This window comes from Manacus candei, unplaced genomic scaffold (assembly GCF_025592945.1).
Source record: "Manacus candei isolate 608988 ecotype Guabito, Panama unplaced genomic scaffold, ASM2559294v1 h1tg000008l, whole genome shotgun sequence".
Lineage (NCBI taxonomy): Eukaryota > Metazoa > Chordata > Aves > Passeriformes > Pipridae > Manacus > Manacus candei.
Genome location: NW_026138056.1, coordinates 6,349,165 through 6,372,788, shown reverse-complemented (window position 1 = coordinate 6,372,788; position 23,624 = coordinate 6,349,165). Strand labels below are relative to the sequence as shown.

The 23,624-nt window shown below is 35.5% G+C and overlaps 1 protein-coding gene across 2 annotated transcripts in view; it reads left to right on the top strand.

The window, feature by feature from the left end:
* The window catches only part of ANKRD12 (ankyrin repeat domain 12), a 59,193-nt gene that overhangs the window by 6,342 nt on the left and 29,227 nt on the right, over positions 1–23,624 (top strand). The window contains exons 2-3 of one of the 2 annotated variants that reach the window (XM_051772583.1): positions 12,770–12,907; positions 20,553–20,700. In XM_051772583.1, the coding sequence (XP_051628543.1) occupies positions 12,821–12,907; positions 20,553–20,700 (235 nt within the window). In that variant the 5' untranslated portion in view covers positions 12,770–12,820. Of the gene's footprint in view, positions 1–12,769; positions 12,908–20,552; positions 20,701–23,624 lie in introns of those variants that run through there. The other variant, XM_051772586.1, reaches the window with a different exon arrangement.

The following is a 23,624-nucleotide window of genomic DNA, read 5'->3' as shown; positions in this document are numbered from 1 at the left end:
ACTAATTAACTGGTTGTATAAATAAGACTTTTTTCACATTTCTCCTCTTAAAAATGCAGCTTCTGATTTTTTCTTTAAAGAAAGAGAAGACAAACCGAGGTATGTCTTCTGTATGTTGTTAGTACAAGAACTTACTTGAAAAAAGTCTCTTCCAGTGCTTGCAGCTCTGAGTAAGCTTTTGAGTGAGAAACTGAAAAAACCTAATTTTCTGTTACCAGAGGAGAAGAAATACAAAAAGTAGCTGACGTATAAAATATTAGTAAGAGAATTTCTTCAGACATTAATCATTTGAATATTGAGAACATCTGAAAAGAAACTTAATATTTTTTGATCTTTCAGAATTCTTTTAAGAAGAAAAACAATTATTTATTCAACCAATTCTCTTTGTACCCTCGTTGTTCTGTTTGTTGGATTCTAGTGCTTCCTTGCAGAACAGCCAGCCTACATAAGAACAGTAATGGTAGTATCTTCCATGAAAAGATAAAGGGTTAATTTGAGAATAGAGAAGTTTACTTGAGAACATGACAATACTGACAGATGTCCTTCAGATTCATCTTGAATTCTGGCACGGGTTGCAGTTCCTTACTGGCCCACGGGAAGGAATGCTGTAGAAATAGTGTAAGTGGCTCAGAAGGAATGATGCCCCTTGTTACCATATGGGAGCTGTTCTTGCCACACTGAAATGGGAGTCAGTGTCTGACTTCTAGAAGGCAGGTTTGTCACCATTTGGGGAGAGGCAGTGCTTGCTTTTGTTGTTTATGATTGTTGCTAATGCCAGGAGATAACCCTATTCTTAATGCTTTCTTACACCTTGTCCCTCCCAGTTTGGGGTAGGGAATGTGTATCTATAAGCATAAAGAGAAGCTTTAACTCAAGTCTCTCAGAATCAGGGAGGATTTCCTGCTTTTAAATAATTCCTAGCTATTCCAAGATGAAAATATCTGGTTTATGTATGCAAATTCCACAAACTATCAGCTTTGGTAATTTAAGCTGTTTAATTTAAAATCAGATTTGTCATAAAATGTAAATGCTTTGAATGCAGTACTTTTCTTGGTTATTAAGAGGAAATAGTGATAAAATAAATGTGATAGAATGATCTGCCTTTTTTGCAAGATAATACTGGCTTATTGATAAAGATTCTGCTGTTCATGTGCAATCCGGGGTGCCATTGTGATATCAAATGTCCTACTGTTTTATGCTTTTCTAGAAAAACTAGCATTTTTCCAGTCTGTTGTGAAAGTTATTAATTACTTAAGACTATGGTTTTGCAAGTTTATTTGTAGTATATGTATCCAGTCCACATGCTTCACCAAGCCCACAGCCCTTCAAAAACTCCTCTGAAATAGTGGATAATTCTGTGGTTTTAAGCTGGTAGGACTTCTGTTCTGAAAGTTTATCCTGAATATAAACCATCTGTTTTATTGAAGTATAAACCAGAGAGTGCTTATTGTAAGGACAGTTCCTTGGCCCTGTGTGTTTCTTTTATTAAACAACTAATATTTAGGATTTTAGACTTCTGAAACTATTTCTGTTCAAAAACAAAAGTGAAGAAATCATAGTATTTAATCTTTTTTATTTCTTCAGGTACCTTCTCATTCCGTGCTTTCCTGTTTCAACTGTCTGTTTATATAAAATCTTCTTTTGGGATCCCTGTTGCAAAGCATCGTCCTCCCCACTCACCTGTTTTCAGAGTCGCACTGTTCTGTCAGTTTAGGCCATGTTTCTCAACATGTTTTTTTCACCCTAAGTAACATTATGTAAACAGATCAATTCCACTTGCTTTTTTTACATTTTTTTGTCAGGGCGGAGTTCAGCATCCTAGGAGGGAGTTGGACAAGAGTCAGCTGGGAAAAGAAATCATCCCCTCCCTACTTCTTTTGCTTCCTACCTTTTCTCAGCACCTTACAGTCTGTGGCAGTCTCTTGGGTGGGGATTGATGCAGATGGGTTTACCCAGGTTTAGGGTCCTTGAATCTAACAGATTATTTGAGAGTGTCCTGTCCTTTGACACCTTTTTGCATACTTTGTCTTCAATATTTAGTGTATTGGTGTGAGATGTTAAAGTACAGGTAGAGCCTAGACACTAATTTTCTTTAGTTCTTCGCTGTTCAGTTGCCTTTGTGGAAGAACATTAAAGGTCATTTATAGATATCTGTGATCCTTTGTTTCTTTTCCTCTGTCATAATCTGTTACTAACTGCTAGGTCTTAACATGCCAAGCAAGATTCAGTTGGTTGACATAGCACCTGCAAGGATATTTTGACAAAATGCTAGTTTTCATGGGTTTTTTTCAGTGCCTTGGAAAGACATAAACAGCAATTACTTCAATGTGAGTTTAGAAGTGTGATACCAACAAACTGCTTTGATTTTTCTTTTTTTTTTTTCATAATCTTGATATGTGGAGTGACATTTGTAGTGGGAGGTTCTCAGAATATGTTCGAGACTGGAAACTTCAGAGAAAGTAAAGGAAGGAAATGGGAGGAGTGTGTTGCAAAAGAAGTGAAACAAGTGCTTCTTGTCTGTGTTTGCGTGCCCTCTGGCCGTGACACCGCTGTGTCAGAAATGCTGCCTGCCCTGTATCTGCACACAGCAGAATTGGACCATGGGTTGATGTTTTTTTTTGGTTGGGACTCCACTTTAAATCATGAACCATGTGGATTTCTGGGATAAATTGCATTTGTGCAGTCTAGGATACTGCTCAGAGAGGAGTCCTGTGGCAGAAGCTGGAATAAGTTCTCTAATTTAGAAGAAGGTTGCCGGTGAAGAGGGTCACGTCTTGAAGAAAGCTGAACAATGACCCTGAAAATTACCTATTTTCAGTCTTTCAGTTTTGGAATTCGTGTAAGATACAGGCTTTTTATGAGCACTTGCTAGGTGTTTTCCTCGCACATGGATGTCTGCTTTTTCCTTCAGCAGTGGTAGGAGAGAGGAGTTGCTTGCAGAAGTTCAAAGTGAAGTCACTGGTAGCTATCATCTAAACAAGTATAAAGTACTATCTAATGTGAAATAATCTGAAAAATAAAGTCTTTAATGTTACAGGTATGGCAAATTGGCCAAACTTCTGACTTCCTTATTTCTGTGAACTGACGTTGCCATCTGTAAAACAAAGGAAATAATGCATTTCCATCTTCCAGCAATATTGTGAAAACAAAATAACATTTGTGAAGGGAGAGGGAGTATAACCCTTATTCTCAGTTTTGATTTATGGATAGTAAGCTCCGTAGTGGTGTCAGGGATAGGCCCTGCTTTTTATTTAGGATGTTTTTAAAATTAAAAAGTGTTGTAGACATTTTCTTGCCTTTAAGAAGGCAGAAATCAAGGCAAGCAGAAATAGCAGGGAATTGTGTTAAGAGTGACAAATAGATTCTCTTTCTCTGGAAACAAGTGAACCACTTACTGCACCTGTTTGTGGTAATTGGTTCCTCAGAACTTCACCAGGTTGTCAACATGTTGGTTTCATTCAGACATGTTGATTTTGAGTTTTAGTTAAAAATGTGTGAGGCAAGAGATGTCCAGCTTACTCCAGTAAGAGTTTTGGTCCTTACTTGGTTGACATTTAATTGTAGTTGCAAGAAAACTTTTGGAAAGATGTGCACATGTATTTCTAGTGATGAACTGTGATGTGAAAGAGGAGTCATCTCTTGCTTAGATACAGCTGTTAGTGAAGCATGATCTCTCTGTAATTTATGAACCTTTAGTACCTTTAACATTCATGTAACAAAGCTCAAGGGCGTATTGGGGTGTGGTATTTTCAGTCAGTGAATAGGATTTTGTAAACTAAATTTTGGGCCAGAGTTTTTTCATCTTCCACAGTGTGCTGCTTGTAAAATGCCACTGCGTAATTTACAGCTGCCTACAGTTAGTCAGGAATAGGAAGGTTTGTACTTTCCATTATTTATTTTACTGTGTTTTTCTGCTCAAGTAACAAACTCAACCTGGTCTATGCCAGGTATGATGAAAGCTGAAAATGTCTGACTGACTAGATAACTGAGAGACTTAGATGACCTTTAAATTTCCCTTAACCTCAGCTATTCTTTAATTCTATGAACAATGAAATTCTTGCATTGTAGGTAAGCATGTACTTAGTTTAAAAAAACAAAATGGGGGGGAAGGAGGAAAACCTTACTAAAACTGAATGAGAAAACTATCGATTGAGTCACTCTCTTTAATAGATTGTATTTTTTATAAAGAAGTTGACAAGTCTGGGTGCTACATTACCACAGAAACAAATCAGAGAGTATTGTGAAATCTATGGAACTTGACATTTGAAACCAAGCACAAGTAAACTCAGGCTCTTAAAATAGGGATTTGGGTAGGAGCCTAAGGTCCTATATAGGCAAGTGCAGGAAAACCCCTGCAAAGGTTTTGTTTGCTCTCTGCATAGGAAAGAGTTGTATGTCCTCTCATTTTTTTCCTCTTCCTAGTAGAAATTCCTAGACTATGAGATATGTTCCTTATTTTCGTAGGAAGTAGTGGTGAGTTCCAGCTGAAGTATTGGAAAATCTTTCTTGCTGTCTGAGTGTTGGCTGTTTTTTAGGGACTTCATTCTAGCCCTGTGTAGTGTAGTCTGGCATGTGATGAGTAGGTACTTCAGAGTATATTAAAAACTGTTCTGGAGATTTTGAGTGGTCACTGCCCATGCCTATTTCACTGTTATACTTTATTTTATAAAGGACACTTTTATAAGATGAAGCTCAGATAAATAGTTTATTTTGCTTATTGTGGTAAGATGTGTCCAAACCTTATATGTTTGGATCTCAAGTATCTAAACATTTCAAAATAAAATGTGGAAACACTCTCTGACAGGACAGTGAGTCTAGTAGTCTATTCCATCTATTAGCTAGTACATGAGGAGTCTCCAAAATACACATATCCAACTTGTTTCCTGGCATATATTTCTGAAAGGTGTGTTTGTTAGGCTGATGTTTTGTTTTCTTTGATTTTTAGTGTATCCTGTTACATCTGGTAGGGAGAACTGCTGCAGGGGAGGGGTAAGGCACTGTTTCTGACGTTGCACAATAGGTATAACAAAGACAGGAGTAGAACTAATCTCAGCATTGCATGTTCTGGCCACACAGTCCCAAGTATTGCGCAAATCTTAAAGGAAGATTGTAACAAAAAATAATTTCTCACTTCTGGACCAAGAGTGTTTTGTCATATTTTTTATTGTCAAATGCAGTAAAGTCTGCCAAATTTGTGACTTTGAGTCCATGCTGGGTGCTGCATTTGCACTTAATACAGCAACAGACTGTTGCCTTAGGCACCATTAGTTTGAGGCTGTGTTAGAGTTCAGTTCTTTCATCATAACCCTGACGCTGGAATCTGCATGCACTGAACCGTCACAATCATGTGAAAAGACCTTGTGAATATTTTCCAAATAAAAATGTTCTTGTCACCTTTCATCTGTAAAAGCCACTGTATGTATCATTCAGTCAGTGTTCTCTCCAGCATACCAAATTGGTGCGCGACCTGAAGCCAGCAGTGGTTAGTAATTTGTGTGCTGGTTACTGCTAGAAAACTGAATTGTGAGTACGAGACCATGGAGTGCAGGGCAAAAAGTACCCGGTAAATTGTTCTATTTGTTGTATTTGAAGGTATTGCAGTGTACACCACATACAGGAAATGGTAACGATAAAAATATAGTCTCAAATAGTACAGTGTACGCAAATAGCCTTTATTTAATCTTTTCTTAGGCGGACTGTGTTTTCCTTTAAGCTTGTAAAGGTTAATACGGTTCTAGCCTGCAGCAGGAGGCAGCCTTCCCAGTAGGAGTGTACTGCAGTATATGTTTAGTCCATTATAGCTGCATATGTCTAATGTATTATCAGCTTTTGGACAAAATGTTTTACTATCTAGATCTCATACCTACGCAACCTTGACTTAAGTTAAAATGTTCCGTAATGCTGCTTAGCAGTAACGTGCATGTCGGCCCCCAGCAGCACCCTCAGCTGCTAAATGGTTGAGAGGAAGTCTTTTTGGGGGGGGGGATCCACATAACACTGTTTTCATAGGACTCTGCACAAGAAACCTAAAACTATTTCTGCTTAAATGAAGCCTTTAATAACCCTTTCATTGTCTTTATTGTAAAGATCAAATAAACTGCTGAGTTATAGAATAGCTGTGTTTATATAGTCCTCTGCAATGAAGACCTTCATAAAAAGACTAATATTTTTGTGGCTGCAGTCACTCTGAAATGTTGACCTTTCAGAACAGCATTTTGTATAATGTTCTGATGAGATTTTGAAGTGCATGCCCTGTGTGATGTCCCATCCTTTACCATCATTTTGACATTCTCATGAGACATTGGCAGTGTTTAAGACATCGTTTCTACAAGTATATCTGTCCAAGGAGGTAGGAAAACTGGCCACAGTAGTAAGCTTGTCATTCTCCATTAGAATGAGAAAGATATGGAACGCTTGTGCTTTTTTTACAGGGCCACAAAAATGGCAAGAACTAAGGAATTTTGGTTTGTGTTCTGTGGTCTTGGGAAAAAATTCTTGTATGTTGATCATGGAGTCCCCTGTGCTCTCTTCTCAAGAGCAATCCCTTCTTACGTGTTCTCTCAAAGTCTTTCTGCTTCTTCCTTATCACAGTCACATTCTGTCGTTTAGTTAATCTGAAGTTTTAGTCTTCACAGATATGCTTCTGTGTGGGAAGTTATCAGGTTAAGATACAGACAGATGTCCTTTTTATATATCTTAAAATTCCCAGTGCAGATAAACCCAACCCTGTATTACTGGATTCTACCACCCTCCTGCTGTGTGTTGTAACCTGAATGGTCTTTTTCCCCATGGTCCCAAATTGCTGGTTTTGTGCCTCTTAGCACATCCCCAGCCTCTAACCAAAATATCCTAAATAATCTCTTGTTCTGTTTCAAGCCCTTTTTTCTTTCTGGACACTGTATGTGAAAAGATAGGTGTTGATCTGGTAACATGTGCTTTTACCAGGAGCTGTTTTATTGTATAGCTGTAGGTTCTGGCTGAGTAGCTGTGTGTGTAGAAGCACTGAATTCCATAAGAAGAAAAAAATTGACAATGATGTTACATCTCCCATCATATGTTTCATTTAGCATTAGGAATGCCGAAGTTAGTTAACCTCCCTTTTGGAAAGAAATTGCTTCTCTAAGCTGTTTGCTGAAGGATGCTTTTGTTGTGAAATAAAATACTGAAGTAATTTACACTTTCCTGATAACAAAAGAACAGTGTTAAACTTAGTTAAATGAACATCTTTTTGCTAATACCTTTCTGCTTAAACTCTGCTCCTTATAGTATTTAAAAATACCAGTTTTCTGTAGATATTTGGTCCTTTGTGCTGCGCCCGTTCCCTTTCTCCCAGTGTGTTAACCTCATCTGTGTTTGACACACTCCCACCAGAATGCAGATAACATTTGGTATGGCTGGGCGTGAGCTACCTACATACTTCTTAATTAGCCAGTGTGTACATACGGGTTGGCCAGCTGGCTTTCTCTGAACAGAATATGTAATGCTGGCTTTTGCCTGCCTCTCTCTCAGTTCAGCTGTTCTTAGACATCTCTCTCTTATACTCATCCACCAACTTGTTTTTTTCCTTTCCATTATAGACTCTTAATAGCTTTAAGATCTAAATCATTTCAAAATAAACTTGGATGAGACAAATTCTTAGGGGCGGGAGGGAGGAGAGTGCTAAAAGGAAAGCAGATCCATCTCTTAGTTTGTATCAGTGACTATCCTCTCACTGTAGTTTAGTGTGCCCTCTGTGGTTTCAGAGCTTGATTCCTCCTCTTTTAAGCTGAGGAGATGTGTTTAAGAATGTGTTGAATGTGCTCCAATCTTTAATGTGCATTTAGTACATGGAACTGAACTAGAAATAGTCCAGAACAAATCTGCTAAATGTGACTAGTGTAAATTCTGAATTTTTGTTACCAACTGTTCCACTCTACAGATCCGCTCTTGATAATTCTTTACTTCTTGCTAATGTAAATGTAGCCTTAGCTGTCATTTTCAGTAGTTTAATTTTATCAAAGCATTCTGAAGCACATCTGTCAACTATTTGGTACAGTCGATTCACTGTTTCCCAGTCTGGAGTAAATCCCTATTGGAAGAGAGGGATATTTTTCTTCTTTATTTTTTTTTCCTCTGCAGGTGAAATAACATATGGGAAATATGGGATAACAGAGATAGTTGGGAAGATGGCCTTATTCTAGATCCTCTACTTTTTAAATGTAAATACTTCCAGAGCACAAGGGTAAATGGAGTTTCTTGGAAATTAACCCATCTACTACTTATGCTCTCACAGAAGTTCTGTCTTGTGCCCCCTTGATTTGGTGTAGTAGTTGCAGTGAGCTGACCTTCAAGATCAGCTGTACAACAGGGCTACCAAAAAAAACTTTCCCTAAGCATTGTGTAACCTTTTGCTGTATGTGTTACGGGGAAGACATGCAGGAATAAGAAGTTAAACATGCACTGTGAACCAGAAAGGAAGCAAGTAGTTCTGTGAGCACCGGAACTAACCATGCTTAAGAAATTTATGTCTTGTGGGTGATGGACTCAGGTAAAGCGCAGGTCTCAACTGAGACTCCCCTGTAACTATGAGAAGAAAAATGGTTTATAAAGGCCATCCAATGTGGAGTTTTCTTACAACCAGTATGGCATGAAGCGCATGTTGAAACCTTCCCTCAGGGAAATGAGTGATTGATTATTATTGTAATTATTATGATTATCCACCAACCACATCTTTCCATTAAATCTGTGACTGCTTAAGATTTTTTGAAAACTTTACACTGCTGTCAAATTTGAAGAAAATCCATCTATAGGCTTGAAAGTCATTGGTGAATCATACATAGGCAAGTAACTCAAATACATGGGCCTCAGTTTCTCAGAAGACTGGGCTGGAAGCACTGTATGAATTCTCTGGGTTTTTTTACATAAGTAAAGGCAAGCCCTTTAATTAATGCTAGATGTAAGCTTATACAAATTAATACAATAACTTGTTGGTACTAGAGATTTAGTATGTGCCTAATTTTCTGTAGCTAATTACATCTGAAATTCTGGTGGTTTTGGGGGGTGGTTGTTTGTTTGTTGGCCAAGCTTTTTTATATGAAATCATCCTAGTTTTTTATGACACCTCCTGTAGATCTGTCTAAACGCTTACCTTCATTACTTTCAGGAGAAAATAGAATTTTTTAGTTCCTTTAGTTGAAAAATGATTGAGAAAAAAGATTTAAAGTGTTTCAAATAGTAGAATACTGACAACTGGTAATGAACGTGCAGGAAAGATGTCCAAACATAAAATCAGAATATCTGGTTTTGTTACATGCAGGGACATTTCTTTAATAGGAAGCAGATTCTGTTTTATTGAAAAACTTGAAGTAGATCAGTTTGTCAGAGAAAAAGCACAGCTTTGCCAGTGTGTCAAATGAAAAGTGATGGCATTGCTTGTCGTGACAGAGGAGAATAATTTTGAATCTAAAGAGTTTTAACTTTTAATTTAGGGTTCTGCTGATTTGAAATGTGCCATCAGGACTGCCTAATAAACCAGTAATTGCATTAAGAAACAGCCCTGAAGGAAACTCAAAGCAGACAGATCTAGGTTTCCCTGGAAGACCCTGTTAATGTTCTACATTTTCCCTTTGAATGCAAATGTTTGTGTTTAGACCATGAGTTGAAATGGCACTGAACTGCAGGCAAACAGAAATAAAGTTAAAATGTCAGTAAAATCACTTCTTTGGGGGAGAGTTTTATTGTTATATATATATATATGTTATGTAATCACAAGTTGAATAGTTTGCTTGATTTTTGGATCATAGTAATCTTAATAATTTAAAAAACCTACCCTTTATGAAAAATATTTTTTTCTCAAATGTTTGAAGCATTAGTCAGTTTGAAAAGTATTTCACACAGGCATTGTGCAATAGCAATCTGGTACATAAAACACTTAATGGAAATACCTACTGTGTGTCAGTGTGGTAGTTGTGGTTGTTCTGCTTTAATAACCCAGTTTATGATATTCAGTTTTAATGAACTTCCAAAGCAGTTTTCTTTCCAAAACATAATTGGCTTGGAGTCAAGAATTTAGTGAATTCACATTTAATTTTAATCAGAGAATCACAGAATGGATCAGGTTGGAAGGGACCACAGTGGATCATCTGGTCCAACCTCCCTGCTCACAAGCAGGGTCATGGTAGAGCACATGGCACAGGATTGTGTCTAGATGGCTCTTGAATATCTCCAGTGAGGGAGACTCCATAACCTCTCTGGGCAACCTTTTTGCAGTGCACAGTGACCCACACAGTAAAGAAGTTTTTCCTCATATTCTTCCTCAGGTGGAACTTCCTGTACATCAGTTTCTACCCATTGGATCATTTGATGAAGACAATGGAAACATCCGATGCTTTCTGTTTTCATTAACCTATACTTGTATATTATTTGAACTAACTTTATTATTTAAAAATACCTTTAATTTAAATTTACTTTGAAAGTGTTTTTGTAATCCTCTTGCCCCTATGCAATACCTGCAACTTGAGATTGGGAATTTTGGTCTGCCATTCAAAAAAGTAAATTGTTGCTTCAGAGGACATGCAGGGAGACCAGGCCTTTTGTGAAGGAGAACTCTAGTTCAGTTGCTGGTGTTTAGGCCCTGCTGGTGAGGCAAATAAGAGCAATGGAGCCAAGCCTAAGCTAATGCATTTTACTAAACTCGTGAAGTTGGGCTTCTTGCTGTCATATACCATGGAATGGCATGTGAAACTGGGAGAGGAAGAGGAGCAAAGCAGGAATGGAGGTAGTTTCAGGGAGTCAAGTAGCATTAAAAATAGAAGAAAAGGAAACAGCAGCATATGCAATGAGAAATATTTTGATGAAAATAGTAAGGATAACTTTGACATGTTGATCTTTTTTAAAGTAGTTCTAATTGTGATGATATATACAATGGGAATTCTTACAAATGAAAACTTAAAGAGATTATTTGAGAAGCTAACTGAGCAAAAGCAGATTTATGACTTGTGTCATTTTCTAAACCTATGGAAGCAGAGATACTTGTTGGTCTAATCATTGCAGTAGTAGTTTTCTGTGAAGATAGTAACTTGTTTCTTTTAGGATTAAGAAATGTGTTTGTAAACTATGAGAAACTCATTCTAGAGTACTCTCCGTTGAACCAATAAACATTTTTCTTCCTGCAGCTGTTATGAAAAGCAAATAAAAAGAAAGGCAGATAACCATGTGCTTTGATGTACATTAAAATTGAACAATTACTCTCTGTATCAGTAGGGCTGCATAAATCTTATTGACACTACATAAATGAATGGAATAATGTTTCTTTTGTCTTGGGTAAATGTAGAACAGTAGGAATTTGGCAATATTAAATCTTGTATCGCAGTGGAGACAAGATTCAGTTTATTGAATGCGAGATAGTTTCTAGTTAAGGTCTTCCTGTTTTTCATAAGCTTGTGGTTAGTTTGAAAAAAAAAACCAACAAAACAAAAAACTGTCAGATGTGTATGAAAGGGAGGAAAAGTGCAGACCTCACTGCAGCATTTCCTAATTTTCTGACTTTAGGATGGAGCATTTTGAACTTTCCTTGCCCTCTGTTTTTTCCTCTCCTGTTCTGGGAGATTAAGAAAGTAAGATGTTACACTGTTGTAAACAATAATATTAATCTTGACCATATTCTGTAAGGGAATTTCCCATAGTTAAGGTCTTGTGGGGGATGGATGTGTGGGTGGGATGTAGAAATTTATTAGAGTGTCTGCATTTTGTGTGTCAGGTCTAGTATGGAAAGCATTTTTCTCAGTCATCTGCCAAAGAGAAAATACCAGTTTCTATTGTTAACTGTGTCAAACCAAAATAGCGTCCCTGGTTCTGTAACAGAGACAGAAGCAACAACAGAAATGTCACACCTGAAACGATGACTTGTGGAGACATAAAATTACTACAGCACAGTAAGGCTGTGATCACATAAATATTTGCAATATAATACATCAACTCAAAAAGATCTATAAAATGGCACCAGCTTTAAAGTGACATCAAATGCAGTTTTACTTCTCATGTGACCTTTCCTCTCAGGCACTCTTACAAGAAGGGTGGCTCTTCATTCTGTGGAAGAGCGAGTTGAACCTTTTCCATTACGTGAATCTGTAATGACGTTTGTTTGGTGTACCCTGGAGATGAAACACTACAGAGCTCTTGAAGCTTTATATAGATATATGTATATAGTGGTGTCTTATGTAATTAATTTGATAGACAGTAGAAATTAAGGCTTCTAGTTCCAGGCCTAAGCTTTAGAAGACTTTTCTTTTAGCAGATATCTCTTGATCCAGCAGAAGGAATAGTAAATCACCAAGATTTGACCTTTTTTTCCATAGCAGTTTAAGTAGACAGTGTTTCAGTTTCCCAGGCTAGAAAGCTTAATTTCTCTTCCCAGTGTTGCTAGAAATGCTCTTGTGAATCTCCCTAGTCTTTAAAATAAGTGAGATATTGAACCTGTGAACCTATTAAAATAGCTGTAAGTGTTAAGTCTGTCAAAAAGGTAAGTTAGAGGGATGAGAGGGGTGAGGCACTTCAGCATCTGACTTGATGGTTTTCTGATGACATTGTGCCCAGCAAAAACCATGTTAGACCTTTTGGGGTTTTCCCCCAAGGTTTGAGCTGCATGTGAGTGGGATGCTTGAAGTCAGGTGTCATTATTAGACATCTTTTTTGGGGTACTATTCAGCTCTGCTACCATCTGCAGTAACGTTTGTCCTGAAATGACACTGCAGTGTGTATATTTATGTAATGCTGTTTGTTTGTTTTTCAGACACAGGATGAACCCACTGATACAAGATACTGCTAGCTAAACAGCTATAAAATGCCCAAAATTGGGTCTACAAAAACAGTTCAAGTTGAAAATTCTGACAGCAATATCACCATGGTGGAAAAAACAACTGCAAGAAAGGTAACAAAATTGCATTCACGTCCATTTAATTTCAGTGAAATGAAGAGCATGTGTCAATATTTTTGTTGCTGTAATGGGAAGAAATAAATATGAATCTGTGTTCTGATATCTTGAATGCAGAAAAAAAATTGTACTTTTTACATTACTTTATCTGTAAGGGGCAGCACTTACGCCTTTTATTGTCATTTGCAACAATTGAAAAAGAAGCTGGATGCTTTGGTTTAATTTGATGTAAGTTAGTGTAGAGTCTTCATATCTTAGCTAGTATGAAGTCTTTATACACTCACAAGAACGATTATCCATATTTTATTTAATTTTACAACGTCTTACTCTCTGTAACAAACAGACAAAACGTTTTTGAAGGCCTGTGACAGAGCACAGGCCAATGAACAAATACAAGTTTCTTATATTCCTTTGTAACAAAAGGACTTGTTCCCTCTGTTAAGGAGGACTTGAAAGCCAAATGCTGCAGAAGGGTTAAGAGTAACTCGCATACAGGGGAGTTACTTTAAAAATTGTACAATCCATGTTGGAGAATGAAGGAATATGGGAAGTCCAGTGATGCTGAAGGATGGTTTGTTGTTTATAAATGTGAAGTATCCCATAATTTTCAAACTTCTGAAACCAAGTTACAAATAACCCAATTCTCTGATTTATCTGCTTAGTAGACTTGTACAATAGACTGTGGGTTTATCTGTGGTACTAATGAGTAACAGAAGCTGGAATAATATTCTGCATTGTGAATGATGAGTTACATGTATATTGCCCTAAGGAGAGCAAATCCATTTATCTCCCAACAGTCTTTAAAACTGTATTCTCTAGAAAAGGATTTTACATGTATGTGTGTGGTCATACTTACTCTTTTGTTGAAATCTGTATTCTCTATCAGACCATTTAATGAATGGATATAAGACAGGAAGAGGTTAAAAAAATAGGAAAAGATTAGAAGATTCAACATCTACTTGAAACTGTTTGTCTTCCAGAAACATTACAGAAAACTTTAGACTTTTTAGTCTCTTCCCAGTTTGTTTTATGGGTCCCAGTAAAGTGAGGTGAAGGTAGTTGTTTCTGATAACTGTGATGAACTACTTAGATAAGAAGAGGAAGATAACAGAGTAAAATGAGGAAAGGAAATTGGCTTACTAGTAAAGGGATGAAATAATGTTGGGTTTTCTTTTTTTCTTCTTTTTTTCTTCTTTTTTTCTTCTTTTTTTCTTCTTTTTTTCTTCTTTTTTTCTTCTTTTTTTCTTCTTTTTTCTTCTTTTTTTCTTCTTTTTTTCTTCTTTTTTTCTTCTTTTTTTCTTCTTTTTTTCTTCTTTTTTCTTCTTTTTTTCTTCTTTTTTTCTTCTTTTTTTCTTCTTTTTTTCTTCTTTTTTCTTCTTTTTTTCTTCTTTTTTTCTTCTTTTTTTCTTCTTTTTTTCTTCTTTTTTTCTTCTTTTTTTCTTCTTTTTTTCTTCTTTTTTTCTTCTTTTTTTCTTCTTTTTTTCTTCTTTTTTTCTTCTTTTTTTCTTCTTTTTTTCTTCTTTTCTTCTTCTTTTTTTCTTCTTTTTTTCTTCTTTTTTTCTTCTTTTTTTCTTCTTTTTTTCTTCTTTTTTTCTTCTTTTTTTCTTCTTTTTTTCTTCTTTTTTTCTTCTTTTTTTCTTCTTTTTTTCTTCTTTTTTCTTCTTTTTTTCTTCTTTTTTTCTTCTTTTTTTCTTCTTTTTTCTTCTTTTTTTCTTCTTTTTTTCTTCTTTTTTTCTTCTTTTTTTCTTCTTTTTTCTTCTTTTTTTCTTCTTTTTTTCTTCTTTTTTTCTTCTTTTTTTCTTCTTTTTTTCTTCTTTTTTTCTTCTTTTTTTCTTCTTTTTTTCTTCTTTTTTTCTTCTTTTTTTCTTCTTTTTTTCTTCTTTTTTTCTTCTTTTTTTCTTCTTTTTTTCTTCTTTTTTTCTTCTTTTTTTCTTCTTTTTTTCTTCTTTTTTTCTTCTTTTTTTCTTCTTTTTTTCTTCTTTTTTTCTTCTTTTTTTCTTCTTTTTTTCTTCTTTTTTTCTTCTTTTTTTCTTCTTTTTTTCTTCTTTTCTTCTTCTTTTCTTCTTCTTTTTTTCTTCTTTTTTTCTTCTTTTTTTCTTCTTTTTTCCTTCTTTTTCCCCGTTTTTCCCCATTTGTTTTTCCCTATTTTCTCTTTTTTTTTTTTTTTGTCTTGGTCCTTGTTTGGGATATGATCAAGTTAATTGAAGTGTCATTCAGTACTGGGAAAGAGGAGGGAATGTCTGGGGCCTACAAGCAGCAAGAATAGGAAGACTCTTGCAGTGATATTTAATGGTATTAAATACAGCCTTTTTATTTCTACAGTTGTAAATAAGCTAGTTTTTGTAAAGATTTTAGGTTATTTATTTAACAAAAAAAATATTCTACCTTTATGAACTCAGTTAATTATTTTGACACTTCAGTATTTCTCAAAAGAGCCCAACTTCTGACCCAAGAAAACCTTGACATAATCAACAGCTGTTCTCATGCTAAGAAAGCTGAATTGTGTCAGTTTCTTCAAGATTTATTCATGTTTATAATTTAAAAAAAATTAAAATCTATAATACAGAAGTTAAGATTATTTTCATCTTCACTTTCATCAAAGCAAAAATATCAGGTTTGCTGAAATATGTTAGTTTTTAAGTTTTCCTTTTCCCCATTTCTTTGCTAAAGATATAACTCGAAATGCTTGGAGTGCATTTATTTGTAGGTTTGAGCATAAAGAAATAGATTAATTTGTTTTTGTAGTGCAGATTCCTTCCTTCCTTCCTAGGCTTTGTATTTCATATACAAATTATTATGCGATCTGAATTAAAAACAAAAAAAAAAATCAAAATAGAGTTTACTTGTGAACCCCCTGTTGCTTCTCTACTCTCTGACTCCCCCTCGCCTTCTCTCCTTGTTGCTTGCTGCCATTTTAGAAAATTGGTGCCAGTTTCCAGACTGGCTGTTGAACCTGCAGCCACTGCCAAAGGAATTGTCTTATCAATGACCCTTGTGTCCAGTTCACTGGTTGTCTCAATGCCTTCCTCTCCAGTAATTCCCAAAGGTGTTCCCTCTCTGATAGTAACAGTAGCAGTTACATCTGCAGAGCCGCGGAACACCCACGTCCTGCAATCTCTGCCAAGTTAGGGAATCTTCTGAAACAGAGGTTTATAGCTCCTTTGCCAGAATGTTAAGGAAGAAGATACAAATTCATATGAAGGTATGGATAACTTTTTCCAGGAAACGGAAGAGCGAACATGATGCCGTTTATTTAACCACCGGGAAATATGGCCAACTTTGATTTGATTTAAAAAGGAGTAAATTAACGTTCTGTTTTTAATGATCACATATAAAACCCTTGCATTATCATATTAGTTCTGGTCAAGGTCTGCCCTTAGCTGGTTTCCCTAACAAGGAGTTGTTATTTGTTGAGACTGGTCATCAGTACAGAAGTTAAAAATATGGACAAATGTAACATTCTGCCTTGCCTGGTCTTTGAACGTAACATGCCAGTAAAAGCAGGATTACTTAGAAAATGAAAATCTAAGGGAAAGTGGAAGTTTGACCAAGGATACAAATGAGGAATCCCAGTTGGTGGACTGATTAAGTTGATATCAAAAAATAAGCTGATAAACTGCTTGCACTGTTTTGTTCAGTGTTGCTCACTGAGATTTAATCTTTCATTTTTATCCAGAAGTCATTGCTTATTATGCTGTTCTAACAGCCAGTGAATAGCTATGTGAATAAGCTACACACTCACATCTTCTGAGAACTTTAAAAAATCATTAGGAATAACATTCCTGTTAATACCACAAGTTTATATCATTTATGCTTTAGGGTACATGTGGGTTTTTTTTTCAGTTGCTCATCTTGGAGACATAAATTTAAAAAACCCAACACCTGTAGGAGTGTGTAGAGCACCTAGACCATATAATGTTTGCATGAGCTATTTTATAAACATAAGAACATAATGAAATTTTCATTTATCTGAATTTATACTTTGAAAATTACTTGGCTAAACTCAGGAAGTAAATTACAGATATGTCATCAAAAGGAGAAACACATTTGGAGTTTGTAAGAATTAATTCTCTCCTTAGAAGAGTCCAACAATAGTGCCCAAAGCCATTTAATACCGTACAGAACATGCTTCAGTATGTAATTATCTTTGATAGGCAGAAAAAGAATGCTTATTCTCCCAGGGCTCAGTACATCTGCTAGATTATATGGCTCTCTGTTGTCTCCTTTTGTGCCTTGTCATTGATTGTAGCAGTACCAGACAATAGAGCTGGAATGGGATATCAAGATATTGTCCACACTGCTGTTTGTTAGCCTTCTGAGAGTTTTCTGCTGAACAGATTAAAAATGTGTTCCTCATAATGGCACACTAGTATGGTCTTGTTGACAGAGAAAATTCTTCCTTGTTACTGCATCCTCCAGTGAGGCATGCATTAAATGTTAAGACGTGCAGATCCAGTTCATCCATTTGCCCCAGAGTAGAATAAGCTGTACTCGGTTCTTGACAGATGTTTGCCAGACCTTTTCTGTAAAGGCTTGCTTCATGGAAATTCCTGTCTCCTTGGGCAGTTTATTCTGATAATTATGCTGACTGGCATAGAGTTAGGCACTTAGTAGAAGGATAAATAACCATTGCTTGTCTCCTGTTGCAGTGTAAAGCCATTAAATGTTCTCTAACTGTAGTGGACATGGAAAGTATGTAGTGCTTTTCAGTATGCAGCAGTAGTTTATGTGTCTGAACATTACCCTGTTTTATCTGATTAGCAGTTTTCAGTTCAGATTAATGAACATCTTTGGAAAGTCCACAGATATAAGTTACAGGTTGTTTTATAAAACACGTCAACTTTTTTTTAGGTTGCTTCCATGGATTGCATTAAATTAATACGTAGACCTATTGATGCTGAATTTTGAACCTTTCTTTGGACCTTGAAAAAGAGTTGTCTGTGCTGTTGGCAGTGACCAGGAGTAGGTGTAACAGTGAATTCTCACTCTTTGAAACGGAATGCCTGTTCTAACCTGCAGGGCTTGGTGCTTCCTCTTGCCTTCCTTTACTTGAAGTTGGATCCAGAAGGCCATTAAGAGTTTTCTAACTTTTAACACGACGTTGATTGTACGATTAATTGTTTTTATCATTTATAGAACCTGGTTTTTATTCTGGCTTTTCCAGTTTTGTTTTGTATTTAGGCTGCTTTTTGAGTTGGTTAGTCATTTTGATTTCTCTTTGCCAGTGCTCTTTGCTTCTTCTTCTGTTCCGGTTGTGATGATATCTGCATAATTAATTGTATCTCTATTTCAGCATTGTCACTGAAAATACTAAAGAACATTGACTTTGTAAAGACTACTTATTGCATCTTTTGGATTGGAAAGTCCACTATTGGTGGTGGCTGAATATTTATTTCTATGATAGCTAAGCAACAAGATACTCTTTTTTTTTTTTCAGTTTCTGTATTCTCTATATAGCCTGTTTTTCCATTTTCATTATATCTTCACTTATCTGAAAGTATGCATTTTGGGCTGTGTCTCATCCTAATTAGATCATCATAAAATTATATTCGGTGATTATTCAAAAGCTAGTGAATCAGTCATAATTTAATAATATATGCAATTTAAGAATAAGAATAAATGTAAAGCTATCCAATTATTTAAGCAGCTTGTGTCTCTTTGTGAGCACCTGCCAATGCATTTTACTGATGAGTACCCAAAAAAAGGGGTTCTTCTTAAGGATTACCAACTGCAAAACGTTTGGTTTTTTCTACAGAACAAGTTGGAACCAATGTTTCCTGCTTAGGAATTTTTAAATTATTTTTAATTGATCCTTTCTACTGCATAATACTTAACATAAGATAATATTCTAGGGAAAGCAATAAAACTTTTATGCCATTTTATCATACTGGGGGAAATTTACATACATAAGAGATAATTGGATTGTTTGGAGCAAGGTGTGAGAGAGCTCTCAGTGAGATTGGACTCAAGTGAGAAACTTGTGTCTATAGTGGAAGAGATTGGAGAGGGCTTAATGGAGTTTGGATCTGCTCTTGTCAATTTATAGATGCATTTGCAAATGATGACTTGTGTTAGATGGATTAGCTTCTTTCATAAGTAATACCACAGCCACTGTATCTCCCAAGGGCTTAGGAAAGTCTTAAGAGATTTTAGATTTTTAGATTTTCTTGTCCTAGCATAAATGAAAAAGGGGGGGTGGGAGGGTGGTTGTTTCCTTTGGGGTTTTGAAGGAGGGTTGGCTTCACTTTTGGTGCATGGGTTTTATTCTGTGTTTTGGTTTGGGGTTTTAATTCTGTGGGTTTCTAAACTTGGAGTGAAGATAGGTATTCTCTAGGGGCATCAAACTTTATATTTCAGGAATTCTCTTGATATAGACTAATCCCTTCTTCGTGGTTTCCCTGGTAGAGACGTTTGTCTTCTGGAGGTTGTAGAGTTTGCAGGTTCTTTTTGTAATCACTTCTGCCTGACTTTTTGGCAACAGTTTAAACTCAGAGCATCAGATGATATCATTATACCTGTGTTTGTTCTTAAAAAAAAAAAAAGAAAAAGGAAAGATACCTTAGAGAATAGCACCTTTACTTGGAGTTATTTTCTAGTTTTTCTTCAATCAGAATAAATCTTCTGACTATTTGCTTCAGAAGTACCAAGGAGCAGCCTTTTGGTTTTCACTGATTGGCAAGTCAGTGTATGTTGTTCTTCTATCTTTAGGTAATTAATTTATTAGTGATTTCATCTGATCGTCTGCTAAGAATAATATAAAAGTGTGGAGTTGAGATAGCTGACACAGCTGGATAATGTGTTTCTGCAGCATGTAATGAACAGAAAACAGAAAAATGTCCCTGCATTGCATCTTGATTGGTAGGCTAAAATATTGGGGTTTGCAGAGGGTTGTCTCAAGCAGTCTTCTCACTAACCTGGTATCTTTTATATCCTTTCCTCCTATATTAGCAAAGTAATCAAGCACAAGTTAATATTGTGCCCGTTAAGGTTTTTCTCTGTTTATTCTGAAATATGGTTCATAAACCAAAATCCCCAGATTTATATAACTAAAAAATCCAAATAGTTTGTACCTGTTTTTTCTAAATTTGATAAGAGTTTTAAAAGTTTCTTCATAGATTTTCTAAAATTAAACACTACACTATTTTTGTTGTTGAAATAGAAAGGGGCTTCTTGTATGGATGGATTATGGGGTGGGGGTGGAGGCAGGGGAAAGTTGTTAGGGGGTTTTTTTTGTTGAATTCACAGTCAGAATTGCAGTGTGAGCTTTTAATGTGCTTTTACTGAGATCATTTTGGTCAGGAAAGGAAATTGGGATGGTTGTCAAGACTTAGAAAATTCTTTTTCAGTATGTGTTGTTCCTTTGCTTATTAATTAAGGCTCTAATAATGAACACCAGTTCTACAGTAATATGTCAAAAAGTAGAAATAACACTAATTAAATTAGAAGTTACTAATTTATAAAAGAAAGAAATGACATTGATTGCTTTTATTAAGATTAATTTAAAAGTTTATTCAAAAACTTTGTAATATGCATACTTAAGCACAAGCACATACATTCTCACATGGTTTTTTCAGTCTGTATACATTATAAGTCTATTCTGCTTTTTGCAAAAATTACTTAGTATACTTTTTATTTATATTAGAGCAAGGACAAGATTGCATCCTACAGCAAAACTCCAAAAGTGGATAGGAGTGATGTGGGGAAGGAGATGAAAGAAAAGTCTTCCATGAAACGTAAACTTCCTTTTACTATTAGTCCATCCAGAAATGAAGATCGCAATTCAGACACAGGTAGAACCTTTTTATTTCCTTAACTAATTATTTGTTGATAAAATACATCCTAATTTAATTAATTGTATCTTATGTTTCTAATTTATTTTTTCCCTTTAAAAAGGATACTAAGTATAAAAGTTGCTTGCTTGCTTCTGATTGTTGCATCTCAGTCTGATGGGCTTTCACCTTGTCATTAGCAACGACCAGCATGCCTCCATAGTTTGTCTACATTTTCCAGTTGCTTCCTAACCTCATTCTTTTGCTTCTATTTTGATAATTAATCTTTCTTTTCATTGTCATCTCTAGAGGTCCATTGTTTAAACTAGAAAACTGATGAAAAAATCTGTAAATACCTTGATTTGAGACACAGCCTGTCAGCCTTACACAAGTGTTTTTTGGGGGAAGGAGAGTGGGAAAGATTGGTAGGTGTACTGTCCTCCATATAAAAGAAAAAGTTGCTAGATTATGGAGCTATCCAAACTAGCCATGGAGAGCACACTTTTCTTTCAGTTTAAGTTCCTGTGATCTTTCTCTTCAGGATACCTTTTGTGCACAGGCTAGTAGATTTTTGTAGCTTAAGCTTATTCTATTAAAACTGATTTCAAGATTTCAAAATAGCATTCTTAACATGGCTCTTTTCAAATCAAGATGAAGAGATCTGGATATATTCCAAGAGTAGTTATCTCTGAGTTTAAATATGTAGTTGTCTGTGTCATTGTTCAGTAATAGTTCTCTTGGTAACCAAAAAAACCCCATGCCCTCTGGAAGGCCACCAGAAGGCATGTTCCCCAAATTTCTCTAAAGGCTCAGTACTACAGTTTTTTGTATAGCACTTACTGTACATTTTAACATTTTCATAAACAAGCACTTCCCTTAATATGCTTACACTTAAATGCAAGATAGAAGTATATGCCTCAGTACGTGTTTAATTATTGTCCAGGATTGATTTCATGCAGAAGATTTGGCTTCTGGATAATACATACATGCTTTTGTTACTGTAAAGAGAATATGGTAAGAAATCCAAATTTGAATATTACAAAACAATACTCTTGGCTTTAGATCTGTTTTCAGTGATTTTACAGCATTCTAGAGTCTTACTATTCGTGATAACACTTGATTCTTAAAAGACCATGTATAAATTAGGAGTATGTTCCCAGCATCTGCTTTATTAAGTTTTTTGCTTGGTATTAGTCCATAACTATTTATCATAATGGAAATAAATATATGTAGATGTAATATTTAGCATTTGTCAAATGTTTTCTTTGTTGAAAATCTTTTATCATCTCTCCCCACCCCATCAACTTTAATAAGTCATTGTCACAGCGTCTTGTAAGGTAATGCAATTTTCTGTGTGCCTTTTGCTATAGCATGTAGTGTTACGGTTGCCACAAACAAGATTGATTACTCTAGGCACTTAGACACACACCACAAGACAGTGCTTAAGCTACAAAATCTTTTTGTTGCAAGCTGTAGCAGGGAGATGAAATGAACAGTTCAAGTAGGGGCAAGAAATAGTTAATGTAACAGTAGTAAACATCACGGACTTGTTGTGTGTTTCGTTTCTGCTGAGGCAAGGAGGTAAGAGCAACTGCCTTGTTTCACGGGGGAGAAACTTGGTACATAAGCTTTCCAGAAACTTTAGAGCAGGAGTATTATTAGGGTGAAAAACTGTTCCTATAATGCTGATTCTGTACCTAATTAATTAGATTAGACTGGTGAGAATTAAGCATTTAGATTGTGCCAAGTTTGTTACTGACGTGGATTAGGACTGACATCAGTGATCATGAAATGCAGCGCTACTTCTGACACAAACTTGGCAATATACATGGAAAAACTTTGATATCAGTAAACTAAACTGTTACCTCTGACTGAACTGTCTCCCTGATAATCATGTACAGAAAATGACAAATGTTGAGAAGGAAGAAAGTATTTGGAGATGAGAATGTAATCGGAAACAGAGGGGGAAAAAGAAGAGGTGATGGAAAGCTTCTTATCAGCTAGTAGTGCTAAAAAATAAAAGCCCTCTTCTTAGAGTTTGTGACAATCTGTACTGGTATTCTAGAAAAATGGTTAAAGATTGTGTCTGCAATTCAGAATTGAAAAGACTTGAAAAAAACATGTGCTACTGCTACATTCTTCCCACTCTCCATTACAGTTTAAGGATGCATTTTATCCTTTTCCAATAGATTGAGTTTTAATAGCCTTCCAATATGGTTTTTTTCAGAGTTCAGAATAGCAAAATTGTCTTATGACTTTTGGTAAATAGTTGCTCTGTATCAGTTTATATGACCTTTGAGTTTGATTTTTAGATTATTTTAAAGATATACGGTCTTTAAAATTGTGTCTGAGTAAACAAAAAGATGCCGTAAAAAGTAGCTCTAGGATAAAAAATTTAATCAATAGTTTAATTTAATAAATAGTTTATCCCCAAGATATGTGATAGGATCACTAGCTGATTGTAGAAACCCCATGAAAATTAGGTTTCATCCTGTTTAGTCATGTAAATCAGACAAAGAATGGAGATACCTAGTTTTGTGAACTTACATCATTAGATGTGTCTTGGTTCTATCTCCACAGTCTTTCATAAACTTAAGATTTTGGGGGTTTCGCTTATTTTTTTAAAAATTCCCCCTGCAATTCATCTCTTTCTCCTTTTCCTGGTGGGCTCTCTTTGTTTCAGGTCTTGTCTAAAAATGGTAAGTGATAATGATAACAGGCAGCCAAACTGAATGTTAACTTTATGTAAAAATACTTTTTAAAAAAAAATTGATATCTGCAACAGTATACATAAAGTACATTTTACACTCAGTCAGTTTTGGCAAGACTGAAATCAAAGAGCATTTGTAGTGTCCTGTAAGAGTCTAGAACAATTATAGCCCACTTCTTTGTCTAAATTTAAATGTAAATTTTTTTTTCCCTAAGAAACTCTGCAATAAATTAGC